At 34.7% G+C, this 20525-nt stretch overlaps 2 protein-coding genes and 1 long non-coding RNA gene across 3 annotated transcripts; 2 read left to right on the plus strand and 1 right to left on the minus strand.

The window, feature by feature from the left end:
- Positions 1-8049: 8049 nt before the first annotated feature.
- Positions 8050-8952, minus strand: LOC131158815 (uncharacterized). The gene has a single exon (XM_058113709.1). It carries the CDS (start codon positions 8649-8651, stop codon positions 8334-8336), a length of 318 nt encoding a protein of 105 aa, XP_057969692.1. The 5' UTR covers positions 8652-8952; the 3' UTR covers positions 8050-8333.
- A 6527-nt stretch (positions 8953-15479) lies between these two features.
- Positions 15480-16822, plus strand: LOC131158816 (uncharacterized). The gene is made up of 2 exons (XM_058113710.1): positions 15480-15944; positions 16302-16822. The coding sequence occupies exons 1-2, from the start codon at positions 15837-15839 to the stop codon at positions 16443-16445; spliced, it is 252 nt and encodes an 83-aa protein (XP_057969693.1). The 5' UTR covers positions 15480-15836; the 3' UTR covers positions 16446-16822.
- A 987-nt stretch (positions 16823-17809) lies between these two features.
- Positions 17810-19280, plus strand: LOC131158817 (uncharacterized). The gene is made up of 2 exons (XR_009137521.1): positions 17810-17987; positions 19076-19280. It is a non-coding gene; the product is annotated as an uncharacterized LOC131158817 (long non-coding RNA).
- The last annotated feature ends 1245 nt before the right edge of the window (positions 19281-20525 follow it).

A 20525-nucleotide genomic window follows, 5' to 3' on the forward strand; every position in this document is an offset into this window, starting at 1 on the left:
ATAATATTTTGTTTTGGGAGAGATTTTCTTTTATGGTTGTAATCTCCTAGAACCACTCATGTAACCACGGTATTCCTCTGTCATAAGTGAGGGCAGGTAATAAAATAAGTAGCCCCTTTTTCTTTACAAAATGATGGAAGTATAGATAGAGATTCAGATAGTAAATTTCGAGGACGAAATTTTATAAAGAGGGGAGAATGTAGTGACCTGAAGAATAATAACATTTTAATAATAAGAGGGTGAGAAAATAGGTACAGAAAAAGAAGGAGGCCATAGACTTCGTCGACGAACACAGGGTTTCGTCGACGAAATGTGTGAAGGACTCGTCGACGAAGAACGGGCTCGTCGACGAAATCCCTTATTTTATAAATAGTAGAAATCCGGGATTTATATCATTTTCCACCGAGCTCTCTCTCCTACGACTCTCTCTCCCTTCTCTCTTCGTTTTCGACCCCATTAGTCGCCGAACCATGACGCTCTTGGCAGAGTTCTCCACAAATCTACCGGAACGGATTGTCGAGAAAACGAAGTTGGATTTCATCCCAAATTCTGGGTAAGGTCTTTTATTGAGTTTTTAACTTCCTGATAGTTATAGAAAATGGTGTAGACTAGGAAATACTGAAATTTTGTTCTGGGACATTGTGTTTTCAGGATGTTGGGTTAGGAATCCTGCGGGTATACAGCCAAATTTTTATAGGGGCTTTTCAAAGTTGAGGTAAGGGAAATATGTTATGCTAGGATTTTTAATAGAGTTAATAGAGATTTTATAAGCATATTTTTATTTCAGTCTATTATACAATTCTTATAAAAAATGAGCATAAATGTTTGTGTGGCCTAAGTAGACTTTCATGTGAAGAATGAATTTATACAGTTGTTATGAAACATCATACTATACTAAATACAAGGATATAGATAGTATATACATTTGATATGGTTTTCCAACATATGAAATTATACAGAGATAGATTTATATTCGCAGAAAAATGTACATGCATATGTAGTTTTTATATGAATAGTTCAGGAAACATATATATATATATATATATATATATATATATATATATGTGTGTGTGTGTGTGTGTGTGTGTGTGTGTGTGTGTGTATACAGTAGTATTCAGATCAGTATTTATACCACAATATACAGAATTTGTTATGCCGTGTTTCCTATTATCGTAATATACAGACAGAAATACAGAGGTAGCATCAAGATGCTACAGATGCAGTAAACAGTTTTACAGTATATATAGAGTACATAAAGACAGCGTTATGATAATTTTGGAAACATGATGAAAATGGTAAAAGAGTATATATGTATATATGTATATAGTAACAGATCCTTGAGGAAAGGTACACAGAAAGATACAAATTACAGAGCACGGTATCGTTGCTAGATACAGATAGAGTGCAACCACATATCTCAGATAGTATGTGGATTCCGTCAATTGTGCTCGGAGAGTATGCAGCTCCCTAGTACACTGGGTTGAGAGGGCCGATTTGACGAGGTAGTAGCCAGTCCCGGTGCTTAGGAGAGGATGCAGTTTGGCTGGGCTGAGGTAGTGTAGAGTATGATGACCTATCTGGAGGGCCAACCAGATAGAGTCCCGCCTACGGGCCGCACAACCCTGTCATGAGGGGTTAAATCATGACGTACAGAGTCCCAGGGATAAAAGCACAGTTATATATAGATATATGTTTACAGCTTTACAGTATACAATGAGTATAGTATGATATTACCAGTATGAAAAGTAGAAAAACAGACAATACAATATGTTTTAAATTGTGAAAGAAAGATATGTTTTATAGATGATTTATTTCATTGCAGTTCAGTTTTTATTTTAAAAATTATCTTTAACTTAGTTGCCACATGCTAGTGATAGCATATTTTCACTTACTGAGCGTCAACTCACCCCATTACTCTAACATTTTTCAGGTGAGCCAGTGAGGCGAGCAGATCAGGCTCGCGAGTAGAGTGTAGCTCAGATCACCCTGGTTATAGCCGCACAACCCTGTCATGAGGGGTTAAATCATGACGTACAGAGTCCCAGGGATAAAAGCACAGTTATATATAGATATATGTTTACAGCTTTACAGTATACAATGAGTATAGTATGATATTACCAGTATGAAAAGTAGAAAAACAGACAATACAATATGTTTTAAATTGTGAAAGAAAGATATGTTTTATAGATGATTTATTTCATTGCAGTTCAGTTTTTATTTTAAAAATTATCTTTAACTTAGTTGCCACATGCTAGTGATAGCATATTTTCACTTACTGAGCGTCAACTCACCCCATTACTCTAACATTTTTCAGGTGAGCCAGTGAGGCGAGCAGATCAGGCTCGCGAGTAGAGTGTAGCTCAGATCACCCTGGTTATAGGGTGAGTTTTTTTGTCAGAGTTGTATATCTTTTTGAGTAGATGATACTGGAGGGGTATTTTGTATGGTCTGTATATTCTGAAATCTGGTATTATATAGTTTATGTATAATGATTTTATGATTTGTGTTTCCGCTGTGTAGGAATGTTTAATATATATATATATATTTAAAATGACATGAATTTTGAGGTCGTTACATCAACAATGTAGGTAAATGTAAGCTTAGTGATGTGTATTTTTGTACAAGCCACACTCAACAAGATATGATCGCTAATATGCTCAAGAGTGTTCTAAACAAGCTATTTCTTTGAAATAATACATATCAAATCTCAATAATAAACCAGGTTTTCAAAGATGCTTAATCAAATATTCAAATTTAACTTAAAATATTTTCCTTTAATGTAATAAGCTCAAGAGTAGTTTGAAAAATATTATAGCTTGTAGAAAGTGTTTTTGTACAACAAAATCAAAGTTATGGAATACTTGCAATAACAATGCAAATATCCTAAGCTTGCTAGTTTATCCCAACACAAGATTTATAATAATGAAATTTGTGGGATAAACCTAACTAAACTCCCCCAAAATCAATCAATCAAACAAGAACAATGGAAGTATTAACAATGCCTAATATACACTAGCACAACCAATATGCTCTCACAATACTAAAACGTATCAAGGGAATGAAGATATGAGAGTATTTGGGTAAGAATAGGATTTTGAAATAGAGAGGATTTTTGTGAATGATTTTGTGCTAATCTCACCTTAATTTTGCAAATGAGCCCCTATATATAAAGAATGACAAAATTATAACCGTTGGGGACTTTATGGGTATTATTAAATTTTTTTTAAAACCAATTAGGAAAATTAACCCAGTTTACTTGATTTTAACCCCTGTAAAAATTAATTTAACCCGAGAAGCTCGAGTGCCCAGTCTGAGGTTCGAGTGCCCAAATAGACTAAGTTAAAAAAACATTTTTAAACAGTTCGGTCGCCCGGGTCTAGGTTCGGTTGCCTGAACAAAAGTCAAAAATATTTGTCGCGCGGTTTGGGTGCCTGAAACAAAATTTGGTTAACCGAACTAACAAGTTCGGTCGCCCGAGCCTTTTTTGAACTGAAAAGTTCAACAGCTCAAGTTGGTGAAAAATAACTTTCTAAGGATTCGGTCGCCTGAGGGCGATAGGATCATTTTATGTTTAGTCGCCCGAAGCTTGGTCAAACTGCGGACTTTCTAGCAGTTCGGGCGCCTGAGGAGTTTTGAACTCCTGAGGTTCGGTCACCCGACATCTCACATACTTACCCTATTTTGTCCAATTTTATTTCAATTCTTTCCCCTTATAATGTAAGTGATTATGGGGACTTTGTGCACAATGTGTAAGAACCTAGGGTCTTTTCAAGTACGCCCAAAAACCTGGCTTCGATTGACCGAAAGTCGACCGAAGGGTGCCCTAAAGTCATTCGGTCCCTATGGTCATTTTGAGAGCTTACAAATACCTATATACATAACATGCAGAGATTATTACAGACCGATATAACTTATTATAGACCCAGATAATATAAATTACAATAATAAATAATCTTCAGGGTCTTCAGGCATTACTTCGTGTGCCATCAATTGATTTGCTAATATGAACCTACACACAAACTTGGAAACCATTAAATACCTAAGTATTTGTCATAATCAAAATAGGGTATGACCCATAGGGTCAACAGAAACCTAGAAATATTTTTATACAAAAATGATGATATGAGAAACTCAGTTATATTTTATATAGAAATGATGAAATAAGATATACAAATGTATTTTTTACTAAGAATTGATGATATATGAAATATACAGATATGTTTTACACATAAATGATGAAATGAGATGAGAATTATACAGAAATAATGAGAATTACAAAAATGATGAAATGAGAAATACACAAATGTGTTTTATACTGAAATGATGATATGTGAAATACTTAAAGATGTTTTGTATAGAAATGTTGAATAGAGAATTATACAGAAATGATGAGATACACACACACACACACATATATATATATATATATACACACATATAGATGTGATGAGAATTATACAAACATAATGAAATATGAATACTAAAATGTGGAAATGAGAACCCTGATGGACCAGAGTTATTCTGAGAGCACAATATCGTTGCTAGCATTGTTTTAGTGCAACCACACGTCTGGTACAGAGTGTGGCGAGACAATCGATTGGGCCTATGAAGGGTTGTGTTACCTGCTTGGGTTCGGACTAGGATTGGGTAGGTCAATTGTACTATAGGCTCGTTCCTTGTTTTGATCTAATCGGGTAGGCCAACTGTGGTTAGGTCGAGTCTTCGGGCCGCACAATTCGATCATGTAGGGTGAATACATGACGAAGTAATTATCCTCAGGATGGTTTCTCATTATAGACGTGATAATGACCAGTCATGAGCTACAGAGGTGTAGTGTATTTTATACTGGTGGATGCTCATGAGTTAGAAAATGTTTATGAAAAGTGAAAAGTGAAATGAACAGCCATGAGTTACAGACGCGTAGTGTATTCTATACTGATGAATACTCATGAGCTAGACTATGAAAATGAAAAAAATGATATGAGAAATGAACAGCCATGGGCTATAGACGCGTTGTGCTATATGCTGGTGAATACTAATTGGCTAGAGTATGATTATGAACATGAGAAATGATAGAGTACGTATATGATATAAGAAACGAATGAGTATGTATATGATTATGGAAATGATATGAAAGTTTATGACACTATGTTTTATATATGATTATGAGTACATATCAGTATATTTTCTCAATTTTTATAATTATTTAAATGGATGTGTAATATATTTAAACTCATGTGCCACATACTGTCAATAATTTATTCCTTTTTACTGATAGGTGTCTCACTTAGAATCTAAACATTTCAGGAAATAAGGACAGACGAGCAGAGAGAGCTCCGAGGTAGAGGAGACCGTAGTACCCTAGTACTTAGGGTAAGCGGTTGAGTATGTGATGTGTTTTGTGTAACCCCTAGACTATTTTATGGATTTGTGGGGGTGTATATATGTGTGTAAAGATCTTAACACTCTGGTATTGTATTGTATTTTGGACTCATACACATTATGTATTCGATTGAGTGGATAGTATGTTTGGATGGACTGAATACCCAGTAGCCCCCATAGGGTCAGGTTATCTGTAATATATGGTATCAAAGTTAGTTGACAGACGATTGATTATTATTGTTTATTGTTGAAAAAAAAATGGTAGAAAAATTAGGTCGTCACAGTTTGGTATCAGAGTCTAGGTTGTTAGGTTGTACAAACTTCAGTGGAATATAATACTAGAGTATAAGAATGGATCTTGATGAGAGTAGGAGATTGGTAGACTAGGATATAAGTCGGTCATTGTTGGAGGTTAAAGATTGGAATTTAGGGTTTTATTTTTGCAGCCTAGAGGTAGGATATTCTGTGGTGGTTTCTGTGATTTTCATAGGGTGACGATTTCAAGAAAGTCATAGTAAACTATCGCTAGTTCTTGTTTCTGAGTGGTAAGACTGAAATTTAAATTGGGAATGAGAATGTAAAGATAAATGGTTATAGGATAATATCTTATGGTTCTTAGTATAATGAGTGTATTAGCTGTGTTATGATGATAAAGTTCTAAGACTATTTTGTTCCATTTTCACGATAGATCTTGGAAGTAGCAATGCATATGCTAGAGGTGATGATGTAAGGCCTTTCAGTATGGGTGACGGAGACCCAGATGTGGTGCTACGTAGTGTCACCTAGCAGATGATAGCAAAGATGGCAAGGAGTTCTGGGAAACGGGAATGCACGATTGAGCAGTTCACACGTATGCATCCCCTGTCATTCTCTGGAGAGGCCGACCCATTTGTGGCCGAGAACTGGGTCCAGGAGATGGAGGAGACGTTGACAGTTCTCTCGTGCATTAAGGAGCAAAAGGTATCCTTGGCTATGTTTAAGTTAACAGAAGAAGCTAAACGTTAGTGGAGATCAGTTAGATTACTGAAGGAGCAGCGGCCTGAGCCTGTAGCTATGATATGGAGCCGCTTCAGGGAGTTATTTTTCGAGCGGTATTTCCCCGCTACTACCCGAAATGTTAAAGCGGCCGAATTCTTAAATCTGACTCAAGGACACATAATGGTACAATAGTATGCCATCAAATTCATTGAACTGTCCCGATTTGCCCCATATATGGTGCTGGATGAGGAAAAAAAGACAAGAAAATTTGAGAAGGGCCTGAGATAGGGTTTATATGAGCAGGTTGTGGGTTTTTAGGTCCAAACTTTTTCAGAACTGGTAGATAAAGTTACAGTTATTGAGTCCAGCCTACAAAGAGGTGCCCTAGCACAGAGTCTAAGGAAGAGACCCACACCTCCCGATTTTCAAGCAGGTACCAGCCGGGAACCTTGGAGGAGACAGGGTGGTTGAGGAGATCAGAGAAAGTGGATGGGAGACTGAGCTAGGGCAGACCATTGCACCCTCTCTGCCCTAGGTGTCATAAAAGACATTTAGGAGATTGCCAGGTTAGAGAGATGATTTGTTATCGATGCAGCCGACCTGGACACATAGCATGAGACTGTCGTGCACCACTAGGCAATGTGCCGAGGAGATCATTAGGCACCCCGAGGCAGTCAATAGAGGAATACTGCCCCAACACAGGTCTACACTCTAACACCAGGAGACGTAGAGGCAGCAGGAGATGTAGTAACAGGTATTGTTTCAATTTTGTCATATAAAACTATCGTCTTATTTGATTTAGGGACGACTCACTCCTTTATAGCTTAAGAGTTTATCAAATTTTGTGAGATAAAAACTCAGCCATTAGATGGAATTAAAAATTAATGATGAATTTTACACACACACACACACACAACACACACACACACACACACACACACACACACATATATATATATATATATATATATATATAAACTAATATTATTGTTAATTTAAAATATTCATTTGTCATTAATAATATTGTACTATTTACAATTATAAAATAATAGTGTATAATTTTATTTAATAGAAATATAAAAATGCTGAAATTAACATTTATATTAATTAAATTTTAAAATATAAATTGAAAGCATTAATTAATTCAATAATGTTGTTACTAGAAATTTAAAATCACATGTTATCACTATTACAATATACCAATTATATGATGCAATATGATAATATTATTCATATGATAATTTTGTAAGACATTAATAATTTTCTAAGAAATTTTTTTGGCAAGCGTCAATGACCGATGGCTTAATTGTCAAAAACATAAATGACTACATTAAAAACAGTAAATTGGTCCGTTGAATTCATAGATTCAAACACTCATTAACTTGATGACTCATTCCAAATTATTTAATTTATCATATCATGAATTTCCATGATTTTTTTCTTCTTTTGGGAGACAGAATGAAGCAGGTAAAAAGAAAAGCAATACTCATTCTCGAGCCGGTAGAATTGGTGAACGTCAGACGGCAGAACGGTCATAAAATCCGGCCACCCCTGCCCGCTGGCGCAAAGCACTTTCCCAGGAATGATACGCCGGCGAATATTTACAAAGAAGAGACCTCATCAATAGAAAAAAAAAAAGGGGGGGGGGGGGGGTCGGAAACAGATCAATCAGTTGCGAAACAGAGATCATGAAAAATAAAATAAGAACTCCTGAAATTAAACTCAGCATCGAGAAAGTTAAACCCTTGATATCACATATAGTTAGCTGCAAGCAGCTGTAAAACAGAGCCCATGAAAAAATTAAAAGAAACGAACTCCTGAAATTAAACTCAACGTCAATAAAATTAAACCATTGAAATTACTAATTGTTAGCGCAAATATTTTTTTTCCGGCTAAAAATATCCTAGTACAGTCCCAGCAATTTCCTTCGAATTAAAGAATTTCATGTAGAAATCTTGAAAAAGAAAGAATCGTCAATAAGAAACGAGGGTTTCGAAGCAGTGCAGGCCATCCAGCTCCGGCGCGAACCGAGGCTGTGCCTTCTTGACCTCCCTCCCGCTCCGGCCCCTCGCCGCCGACGAAGAAGAAGAAGAATCCCCTTGTTCCCTTCTCTTGCAATTCGCATAATCCGCAGCCTTCTCCTCCCCGACGACCCTGGACTGGTTCAGATTATTGTTGTTGATCTTCTTCTTCTGCATGAGATCATTCATGGAAGGAAAAGAGGGCTTCACCATCTTCTGGCCCAACAGTTCGGCACAGAACGCATCGAAGGAACTAAACATCGAATTCATCCTTGCACGAACGAAAACTCGCAAACTAACTTTAGGATCAGATAATATAAACAGGCCAGAACAGAGAGAAGAAAAGGGTTTGTGGGATGGGTGATGATTTTGAAGGAGATGGGGAGGAAGAGTTCAGGTAGGGTTTATATCAGAAAGAAAGAAGAGTTAAGAGGGAAAGAATCCTTGTTGGCGTTGGATTGGATTTGGAATATGCGTATGAAGCAAGTAATATATCAAGCAACGTGGAATCAGGAAAATTAGTGGAAAGAACCCAAAGCCGTCAAAACGGAGTGAACATGTCAACGTCCCTACTTCCAACTTGTTCAATGGATCGCGAGGTTCCTTGAACATGGAAAAAACGGTTCTATTTTTGAAATATCTCGCCGTCACTACTGGCCGCCGTTCTTTGCCAAAAAAAATATTATTTTTTTTTTTAAATTTAGAAAAGTCCAATGTCATCTATCTCAAAGTTTGAATGTGAGGAATTTCTTATATGAGCCTTTTTATTCCATATATTTTAACTTCCTCCTCATTCTTTTTTTTTTTCATCTCTCTTATGATGAGTTCAAAATACAGAGAAAATCTTTTAAGTGATGATTATTTATACATAGCATTTGAGTATTTAAACTCATAAGAAAGAAAATTATTTGATGCGAGTCCTCATGAAGTGGGTCATACATTATTTGAATGGGTCAAAATATCAATATCTTATGATTGATAAATTACAAATTCCATGTGAAAGAATTTCTTTTATCCAATCAGTAGACTTGTGAAGCAATCTAAGAAGCCTTGAAATTGATGATCTCATGACCAACGGTATAAAATATGTGATTTTCATATGAAATTGATTACATCTGGGAAATTTCTACGCAACCTTAATATATATGAACGAGTATCAACGTGACTTAAAGCCTAAGCCATTAGGTCTTTGGTCCACACATGCATATTAACACTCGTCATCTATTTATTATTATTTTTTTAATATGAGCAAACTCACAAGTAAAATTCTTAATAATTTTTCCTTCAATTGTGAGTTCTATTCACTCACCATTGAACAAAAACAATACATTGTTGTTTTACCCAATTAAATCATACGCTTGATCTTTCAACTATTATCACAATAGGTAGAATTAGTTTTGTAGTTCGACATTGCCATATTTCTTGTCCAAAGTTATGAACCTTCGGCATTGATACCGCTTGTTAGAATTGGAAGATTCATCACACAACCTTGATATATGTAATCGTGGTAGCCAACCCAGAAATATTCCTTAGTGGGGGCAAAAAAATAAATAAATAATAAAATATATTTTTTTCCAAATTTGACAAGACAAATAATAAAAATAAAAATAAAAACACATACATGCACATTTAACAATTGTAATAATTATCCCCCTCGGGCATATGGTCAAGTAGTAAGGACTTGTCTCAGAAGGCCACCTGCAACGGTGGATCTGGGTTTGTAACCTGCCTCTTGCACCGCACATCTGGATTTACCTCCTACATGTTGGTTGTAGGCACGACTAACGTAGGTGTGAGATTAGTCTGGCGTGTAAGCCCAGGAAACCCGGCATATCCAAAAAAAAATAATAGTACTAATTATTTTAAATAACAATATTGATCATAAAATCCTGATTTTTTATATTTGCTGCTTTTGAGAATGGGGGTAAATAACTAACTTTTGGGAGGGCAACTCCTTGAGTTTTCAGAAACCTCTCTTCACTTTCAAATTTTCAAGGGAGGCACTTGGCCCTACTAGAATATATGTGGATTCGTCACCCTACGAGCAAGTGCTAATTAAAGCTAAAAGTTTAAGTCAATATATCTTTGACCCAATCATACGGTAAACATCCATCATCTACTTAATTTTCTTCAATATGTGATAAATTCACAAGTAAACTTTTTAATAATACAAAAGTATTTTTAAACTAATACAAACTAATTACATTTTTCATTCTTTTAATGTTTTTTTTCCCGATTTGGTTAAGTTCTAATTTGTATTTATCACATTCAATTTTGAATGGTAATTAATTGAATTAAAGGTCAGTCAAGTTGATTTCTAATTCAGACTAATTTTTCAAAACTTTATTTTTAGATGATATTAAAATATTATTTTAAAAAATATAAATAAAAACTATTTTTCTATCGAAGTTGACCCCGTAGAGATGAAGTTAAAACAATTTACTAAGGATAAAATTATGATTTTATATGGTAATTTTTATCGTTGTCATATCATTTTTTGTTTCTATTGTGTGAATTATAAACTATAATATAAAAAAGAATTGTGAAAACATTAGGATTCTTTGTTGTGATCAACAAACAAATCGCGTAATGATAAGTAAATTCTAAAAGTAAAAAGTTCTTTATTGGACTTTGTCCTCAAGATATAAAATAAACTCGTAAACAAATTATCTTTTCTAATATTTTATTTTAAATGTATTGACTTAGAGCTTTTGATTAGAATTATAGTTATAAAATTTTTTTAAAAAAAATTGAATATAACTTTATACTATACATTATAATGATTCGTTACAACTAAATATTGAAATGATTATTATTTTTCAAAATTGAAATTATGTTCACATAAACAAATCTTAGTTTACAATCTTTTCGTGAAAGCGTCTCATCTCATTTCAAGCCCGTGACGTAGTAAATGCGACAAAATTATTATAGCATAAAAAGAGAATATGCCATTAATCTTATACGGCTTAAACTAAAATATACTAATTTTACATTATTTTTTTCCCATTTTGCTCCTTTAAAATCTCAAATTATATAATTTATAAACATAATCATAGAGATCAAGTAACATTATTTATTTATTTGATATTCTTTTAATATCTCTAGCTCTTTATTTTCTTTGTAAATGTAGATTAATTAATGAGATACATCCAAATTAAATCCCTAATAATATATACATGGATTCTACGTAGGAGCATCAAGCAATATGGAATGCTGTTGAAAAACAGACTCATGACTGATTAATTAATTTTAATTAAATAATTAACTAATAATGCTGACGTAAACATTTAAAAAAGAAAAAGGAAAAACGACAATTCCCAAATTAAGGGTGAGGGGTGCATGCAGCTTGCATTGGTCTTTAAGATATATATATATATATATATAAATATATAAATATTTTTGGGCTTTTTCCAATCACTTGTTTGGTGGATTTTGCCGATTTCTTTGTAGACAAGGCAAAAAGTCGGCGAGCGTGGGCTAGCCAGCATCCAGCTGTAAATTTATTTGTTCCAAATCATAATCAAAAAAGTTGACTTGCAAGTAGGGTGTGTTTTTTTTTTAATCTTTAAAAAAAATTTTAAAAGAAGCAAAAATATTGAATGTTGATGTTCTTAGGTCACGCCCATTGGCTTGTTTTACCCCATTTTCTTTTTTATTAGATAGGAATTCCAGCCACCAACGAACCCTTCGAACCTCTTGGTGCGACACCAAACCTATAGATCAACGTCCTCCATTCCTAGGTCTTGCTGATTAGGGTAAAGTCCGGATGCGGACACAGCTTCCGTATATCAATTGGACGTTCGGTCAACTCGACTCCCGGGACATATCTCCATTACCATTCACGGTTCCCGCTGACTTGTAGAGAATTCTTACAATCTACAGTCCCCACTGGCTCATAGAGCGAACTCTCACTATTCACGGTCCCCACTGATTCATAAAGTAAACTCTCACCATCCACAGGTACTGCTGATTCCATGAGTGTATTTACCTGAAATTGAACGCCCGATGCTCCTTCTTGCATGTTGATACCTTTCCATTGCGCCATGCCCATGGGGACACCCCATTTTTATTAGGGCAAAAGATACTCACATAAGTGACAAAAAGACATAAATATTCCCTAAAATTTTAAAAATATTATAAAATTTTCTTGAAATTTTAAAAATATTATAAACCACTCCGAAAATTTGTTAAAAGAGACAAAAACCCTTTTTCAAAAAACTTATATTTTTTTGTAAAATATATAAGAAAGTGTGTATGTCTTTGATAAATCTCGGTAAATGTTGTTGAAATTTTTGAAATTTTAGGAAAAACCATTACTTTTTTTATCAAATATCAGAAAAAGTTAATATCTTTTATCTTTTTTATTTTTATTTTTTAAAAAAACCCTGCAAGGTTATTTCCTTACTTGTAATTAATTGTAAAAAGTTTATGGTACACTAATTAAGAAGTAACTTGCCTCGTATATAATATTCTCTCATTCACCTCCTTGAATCATATGGTAGCAACTGTTGAAGTTTGACTTAGGTTAAAAAAGACTTCATGAGAGAGAAGTTGGGCATTAGCTGTAAAGCATGAATGTTGAAAATCAAGGTTTAATTTAGGCTTTGAAAGTGAGTGGGGAACCTTTTTTAACATTTGGGTTAGGAATGGGTTAGGCTGATTTCTTATTACCAAGCTTGAAACTAGCTCAACATGTTAAACTTAAGCCTCAACTGACCTTATTGATAACTCACAATATTATTGTTGATGCAAGAGATATAATATTTGAGTATTATATGCATGGAAGATTTAAAATTCATCGATCAGTATATTTTATATTAACATTTAGATCCATTAAAATATTGCATAACTCACATGTTTGGAATTCAAATTAATCTAAATTCTTCACTCCTATAGGCCTAAATGTTTGACATCCTATAATTTATGGATCCCAAAATTTATTTTCAAAGACAATTCTTTTTAAAAGTTTTTTTCAAAAAGTTTTCTTTAATGTGGGGATATATGCTGTCACTAGAAATTCTGAATTTGTCTTTTTTTTTTTTTCTTTATTTCTCCGCTTCTCAACAAATATGAAGTAAAATTATTAAATGATTCAAAAAATCATAAAAAAATTAGAAAAATACTTTTAAAATTATGAAAAAAATTAAGAAATGTTCTGAAATTTTTTTAGATTTAAATTTTTTTTCAATTTAAAAAAATGCAGAATTTCTTTTGCAAAATTTCTAAAGAGTCTATCAGCCCTTTAAAAATGTTTTAAAAAAATAAATTGTATTTTTTAAACGAGTAACTCGTTTATAACTCATTTATTAAACAGACAAATTAGGGTTTACATAATAGTAAAAAGGAATGAAGTTGATATTCTGTTAACCCATCAATTCTCCATTCATGAATTTCGTTTACTTGAAAATTCCTTTGAAGAAGAAGATTGTTTGATTCTTCTAATAAAAGATTTGGAGATGTAGGTTTTTTATAATAAGTTCTTTAACTTTGACTTTTCCAATCTTTGATTTTATTTATATCAAAGCTTTCTTTCGTAAAGTTTGACTCAAGTGTATTAATTTCTTCTTCTTTGGTTATTGTATTAATCCTAAGGTTTGAAGTTTGACTAACTAATTCATTGATTCTTTTGATAAGTAATTCGTTTTGTTTGTCAAAGTTAAAATTCTTAAGATTATGATCTACTATTTCAAATTTAATTGGTTCTTCTAGTCTTTCTTTCGAATTACTTGATTCACCTTTTTCATACGAACTGTTAATTTTTATTTCAAGAAGATTCTCAAGTTGTTCTTCTATCCTTGTTGATTGAGGGACCATTGACCTTAACATTTGATTTGTATAATTATTTTGATTAATTAATTGATCAACTTTTGATTTACCTTTGGCTTCCTTAAATGGAGAGGCTAAAATTTCTATTCCTTTGTAATTAAACCTAATTGAATTTTCTGGAGGATGAATTGCTTTGATAAAATAATTATCATTGGTTTTCCAAATTTTTACAGGATTTTGTATTACATTAATTTTTTGTCTATCTTTAACAAATTTGAAGAAAGGAATGTTTTCTTTTATCTGTTCCATCTTTTTAAACCATTATGTTTTAATGTGTTCTCTTTCTGCATGCTTGTATTTTTTAAAAAATAACCTTTTGTTTTTCTCATTAAGTTCATGATAATAATCTCTTTTAATCATTTCCATATTTGGTTTAAATTTTTTATTGATAACCATAACATTTTTTCTTTGACTTTCTTCATAAAGATTTTTCTTTTGTTCTTCTGTTAAAATTTGTGATTCTGTTGGAGAATTTGATTCAGGGACTTCTTGATAATAGCCTTGAGGTATTTCAGGGCCAAAATCAACTCCTTGTAACTTAAGATTTGTTTGATTTGGTTCAATATAAGTGTAGAGACTTGAAATACTTTTTCTTTCCAAATCAATTGTTTTAAATATAAATTTATATCATAACTTTATATTAATCTAAATCTAAGGTCTTTCTAAATATAGGATTAACTTAATTGAATTATTATTTTTTATAATCCCAAAGTCTTACTTAGACAGATTCTTCGGGTCCATTCAAGTGACATCAAATCATAGGAATGAAATGATTATTGCTCACGGCTCACCCATATACACACTATTAATAATACACCAAGCAAATGACAAATGTGAAATCAAATATAAGGATCTTGAGATCTTTAAAGTCCAACTTCACTTGAACAAATCCAATTAAATTAAAAGAATTGAATTATTATTTTCTATATCTATGATTCTCCATAAATGATTATTAATTAATTTTATTTCTCCTCAAATGTTTCAATAAAATTTATAAAATCAATTTTCTTTTTATTCTACCAGTCACAAAGCAAAGAGCAAATATCATCTTCCAGTCAAAGCGCATATTCCTTTCTTCACCTCTATTTTTATTTTTAATTTATTGAAAAAAAAAAAACCAGAGAAGGGAGGATGTTACGCTAAACACCACCACACCACTTATATGGATGGTTCCAGCCACCGCCCACCGACAGCACAAAAGTGTGGGGACCACCTCCCCCATGAAAAATCCAACCGCTCACAATATTTCAACCCCCTCTAAATCAAAAAAACAAATTTCAAATGAGGTTGGCCTCAGCGCTGCAACACCAGCCGTTGCTTCCGTGGACGCGTGGCATCTCCCCATTGGCTGACAGGCGAACTCAGGTTCCGTACCCAGTTGGAGCCGGATCTCAAAACGAAATTAAATCCCCTTAATTAATTATCCCAAGACCCGACACCGACCGGAACCCGACCCGCACTCGGAGGTCGTCATATAAAGCCGGAGACAGGAAACTGGCGGAACACATAGGCCGTTGAAGAAGAACCGCAGGGGGAAAAGGAATTGGTCGGGATCCGGCGGAGTTCGTCGGGTTCTGTCCATAATCGTCGGAGCTCAGAAGCTGAAGAGAGAGTTGTGAACGATTAACGATGAAGGGATCCTGCGCAATCGTCGCGTCCGTCCTCGCCGCATCTACTGTGGCTCTTTCATCCTCCTCCGGGGATCGCGGCGACGCTTTCAATCCTTTTTTCAACGAGGTATGTATGTGTGAATGATATGCTTTCATTTCCATTATTTGATTCGTAATTTTTTTGACCAAGTGTGGCATGTTCATGTCCCTGAGCGCTAAAATTAACTGTGCTCGCGATCTGTTTGATGCATTGTCCGATTCGTTTGCTCGTCTCGTGGTTAATTTATTTAAATTATTTCATTCCTCGCGGACTCTGATTCTAGTGGATTTCACTGTTTATAACTGTTGAAGATTCTTTTTTCCCTTAAAATATTCATGTTTTTCTTGGATCCGGCGCTTTTCAAATTTTAACATTATTTCGGCATTACATTACCAATTTTCCGCTGATGCGCTTGTTTGTGTTTGGATTTTGTTTCTTTAACAGGGATTTCCTTCTTCGTCATTGTCATCGTGTTCTTCGGAGAACAATGGCGCATCTGGTTCGCTGAAGTCACCAGAGAAGGAGAAATTCGCACCGAGATTCGACGGCTTGAGGTTCATTGAGACCTTGGTGACTGCTCACCGATAACGGAAAACCTCCCTCCTAGTACTCCCCGTCTCTGTTTTGAAAGCTCGCTCTGCAGGACAAGCGCCATCAAACCATTCCTAGTTGGTTGTGAAAGCTTCTATTTTCATTTTTTCGGCGTAGATGAACACAGAACTCTCTGATTTTTTTTTTGTTGGTTGAGTAATTTTCTGTTATTAATTTTTATTTTTACACTTCTTCTGCTGGAAAATTTTGTTTTCTTTTCCTCTTTGGTTGTAGGAAAATTTCATTTGAGGCTGTTTGTTGGGTCATTTTGCTTTTTTTATTATTATTTATTATTAAGACCCTTCTATCATTGACAGTTGCAGAGGGCGTTCATCACATCCACACCCTCTTAATCTATTCTCAATCTTTGTTCATTTCTAATTTTTTTTTATGAATGTGTTTTAACCCTTTTACGAATTTTTTTCTTATGGAAACAAAAATTTTATTATTAATAAATTAGCAATGCTTGAGGTGTCCAACTATTAGAGAAATATCTACGCTTTTTATTTTTTAATTATTGTGTAATTATTATAGAAGAGATATTTAGGAGTAATTTGAGATCTTATTCCTTTACTCGGGCATATAATAAATATATCTTTGTAATGTTGAATGATGAATATAGAAAAATGTCTTTTTCAAATTTTAATATGGTATCAGAGCCCTAGTATTCTTCAACTATTTATTTTTTTCTCACCTTCTTTGCCACCATCCCCGCCGTTCGCTCAAGCCTTCCATCTCTCTATTTTTGGCAACAGAAGCGGATAGCGTGCTTTTCTCGCAATTCATCTCTCTCTGTCGCTAATGTAGTAACCGGGAAATAAATAAAATAATAAAATAAATTAAATTAATTAAAATAAACAAGTAAAATAAATAGTATGATAAGGACAAAAAAAAAATGTATATATATATATATAAGTAACTATGATATTATATATATATATATATATATATATATAATACCACAAGCTTCTTCAAGAAGCTTTGAAAAGTAAAAAAAAAAAAATATCCAATTTGAATTGGATTCTTTTTGTGTTGCGGCCAATGCACTCACTCACACACACACACACACACACTCTCTCTCTATCTCTCTCTCTCTCTCTCTCTCTCTCTCTCTCTCTCTTCGATTTCGGGCTAATTTTACGCTGGATCGACAAACCGAAGCCACCATGACGCTCCTAGCGAAGTTCTCTACAAGTCTGCCTGAGCGGATCGTCAGGGAAACGAAGTTGGATTTCATCCTAAATCCAAGGTAAGACTTTATATTTAATATTTGGATTTTTGATAGTTGAAGAAAGTGATATACGCGTAAAAATACTGAACTTTAATACTGGAAATTTTTAGTTCCAGGGTGTTGATTGGGAATCATCCCTAAGTTGAGGTAAGACTTTTAAAATCGAATTTGACTTAGTGGTAGTTATAGAAAATGTTGTACGTACGAAAATACTAAACTTTAATTCTACGAGTTTTCATTTTCAGGGTATTGAGTTAAGAACCTTGTGGGTACGGGGAAGATTTTCTTAGGAGTTTTTCAGGAATCAGGTAAGGGGATAAATTAAGTTAGTTTTGTTTTGAGAAAATGCATGTATATATATGTAGCATCTGGTTTTAGGAAAAATAAATATATTTATATATATGATTATTATTTAAAAAATACTGTTTAAATGATGATATGTTGAATACGTGGAAAATTTGTTTAGTGTGACATGAGTATAAAAATGTTGTGAAATATTGTTTTCTGGGAATGGGGACGATATGAATTTCAATGATGGAAAATCGGCGTACGGGCTGAGATATTTATATATATATATATATATATGTGTGTGTGATTTGCCGGCGTATGGGTCGTGCTATGTGGTTATGTTTGCCGGCGTACGGGCCGTGCTATGTGGATGAGATTTGCTAGCGTACGAGGTGTGCTATGTGATTTGCTGGCGTACGGGGCGAGTTATAATAAAATGTGTAATTTCGGCTTACGGGCCGATGATTTTCATGAAATATGTATATGTGAAAAATGATATGATTGATTTGATAATTATTGATATGAGATATCCATATATCACGATTTCAGTATATGTATATAATATCAGAACCTGGTTGGCTTGGTTTAGGCTAGCACTTACACGGTACCGTTGCTATGTGTTCATGGTCTTCGTGATCATGATATTTGTGTTAACGCCGCTGTACGGAGTGGTGTGAGATTAGATGGTCGACGTGGTTATTTTCATGAAGTGTGCTGTTATCGCCCCTAGTGTACGGACCAGTCTGGGTAGACCCATCGGACCTACAGACTATTGTTTGACTTAGCAGTGGTCGGTCAAACATTGTCAAGTCCCGCCTTTGAGCCACACAACCCAGTCATGTGGGGGTAATACATGACAACAGTCAGCTAACCTACCAGGATTGTTTTATGTTATTATTAGTGTATGAGATGAGATATGTTTATGAAAATACAGTATATTCTACTATGTGTTGATATATATGTATATTTTCCTAGATTTGATAAACAGTATTGAATATGTTATGTATGGTATATGTAGAACACATAATACTCATGTTGCCATACACTGGTATTAGTTTATTTCCCTTACTAAGAGGTGTCTCACCCCTAAATCTTATTAACTTTTCAGGAGCCCAGGATAGAAGAGCGGGAAAAGCCCCGCTGATATAGTACGGTCTATATGTCCTTTTTGAAGGGTAAGTTTTGTAGGGACAGTTAGATTTTGTGGGAAATGTCCCTAGGTTTTATTTTTGGGATGTATATATGAAAATACAGTGATTGTAGTAACTCTGGTATATTGTGGTATATGGTATTGAGATGTACATGTTTGTATATTTTCTGCTGTTAGGGCTTCTACTTTATGCTTTGATATATCCCTAGTGCCCACGGACCCAGGTGGATTGTGACCTACTGAGCTGGAATGTATGATGTGATGATAATTTATTTATTAAATATATATATATATATGTGAAAAAGGAGCAGGTCGTTACAGTTGGTATCAGAGCTTAGGTTGCTAGGTTCTGTAGACTTTATAGTGCAGCAGGAACAATACTAGAATTTAGGAAATGATTTGAGGTTTTGTTCTACAGTCTAGAGGCAGGACTTCCGTGGTAGTTTCTGTGTTTTTCCTGGGGTGACGATTTCAGGAAAACCATAGTAAGCTATTGTCAGGTTGTGTTCCTAGAATGTAGGATTGGGGATTAGCAATGAGTTAGAAATGTTGAGATGAGTGGTGAGGATAGGTGGGTAAATTATGAGGATAGGATTACTGAATTGCAACTTCTATTTTCCAGGATGGATCCATAAGGAAATAATGCCCATGCGAGTGGCAGTGATGGAGCAGGACCATCAGGTGCAGCTAGGACCGACTCTGATGCGGTATTATGTAGCGTGGCTCAGGAGATTATAACTGAGATTGCAGAGTGGTCCATCTATAGGCCATGAGTGCACGATAGAGAAATTTACAAAGATGAATCCTCCGACGTTCTCAGGTGGAGTTGATCCTGTAGCCGCTGAGAACTGGATGCAGGAGATTGAGAAAATCTTGGCTGTGCTGCAATGTACTGAGGAACAGAGGGTCCTCTTTGCCACCTATAAATTGACAAGAGAGGCTGAGAGGTGGTGGACTGCGGTGAGGCTATTAGAGCAGCAGAGGGTGACTCCAATAGCTATGACATGGGACCGGTTTAAAGATCTGTTCTTTGATAGATATTTTCTAGCTACTGTGAGGGAGGTTAAGGTAGAAGAGTTCCTGAGTCTGAAGCAGGGATAGCTATCCGTCCAACAGTATGCAGTACGTTTTATCGAGCTCTCTCGATTCGCCCCATACATTGTTCCTGATGAGATGAAGAAAGCGAAGTAGTTTGAGAGAGGCTTGAGGTGGAGTATATTTAAGCAGGTGGTGGTGCTGCGGATCTAGGAGTTCGCTAAGTTGGTTGATAGGGCGGCCTTGGCAGAGATTGGTGAGCATCTTGATGCGGATGAGCCGGGACAGAGGAAGAGATCTACATCTACAAGCTACCAGCAGGGTCACAGGCCGGGTCAGTGGAGGAGAGGTAATCATGGTAGAGGGCGGAGAC

Source organism: Malania oleifera, chromosome 6 (assembly GCF_029873635.1).
Source record: "Malania oleifera isolate guangnan ecotype guangnan chromosome 6, ASM2987363v1, whole genome shotgun sequence".
Lineage (NCBI taxonomy): Eukaryota > Viridiplantae > Streptophyta > Magnoliopsida > Santalales > Ximeniaceae > Malania > Malania oleifera.

What these genes read in the sequence shown, in the direction of transcription:
- LOC131158815 (XM_058113709.1), bottom strand. Translation starts at nt 8,651, where the DNA reads ATGAATTCGATGTTTAGTTCCTTCGATGCGTTCTGTGCCGAACTGTTG.
- LOC131158816 (XM_058113710.1), top strand. Translation starts at nt 15,837, where the DNA reads ATGAAGGGATCCTGCGCAATCGTCGCGTCCGTCCTCGCCGCATCTACT. An exon ending in TCAATCCTTTTTTCAACGAG is followed by an intron (nt 15,945 to 16,301) that starts GTATGTATGTGT and finishes TTTCTTTAACAG; the next exon opens with GGATTTCCTTCTTCGTCATT.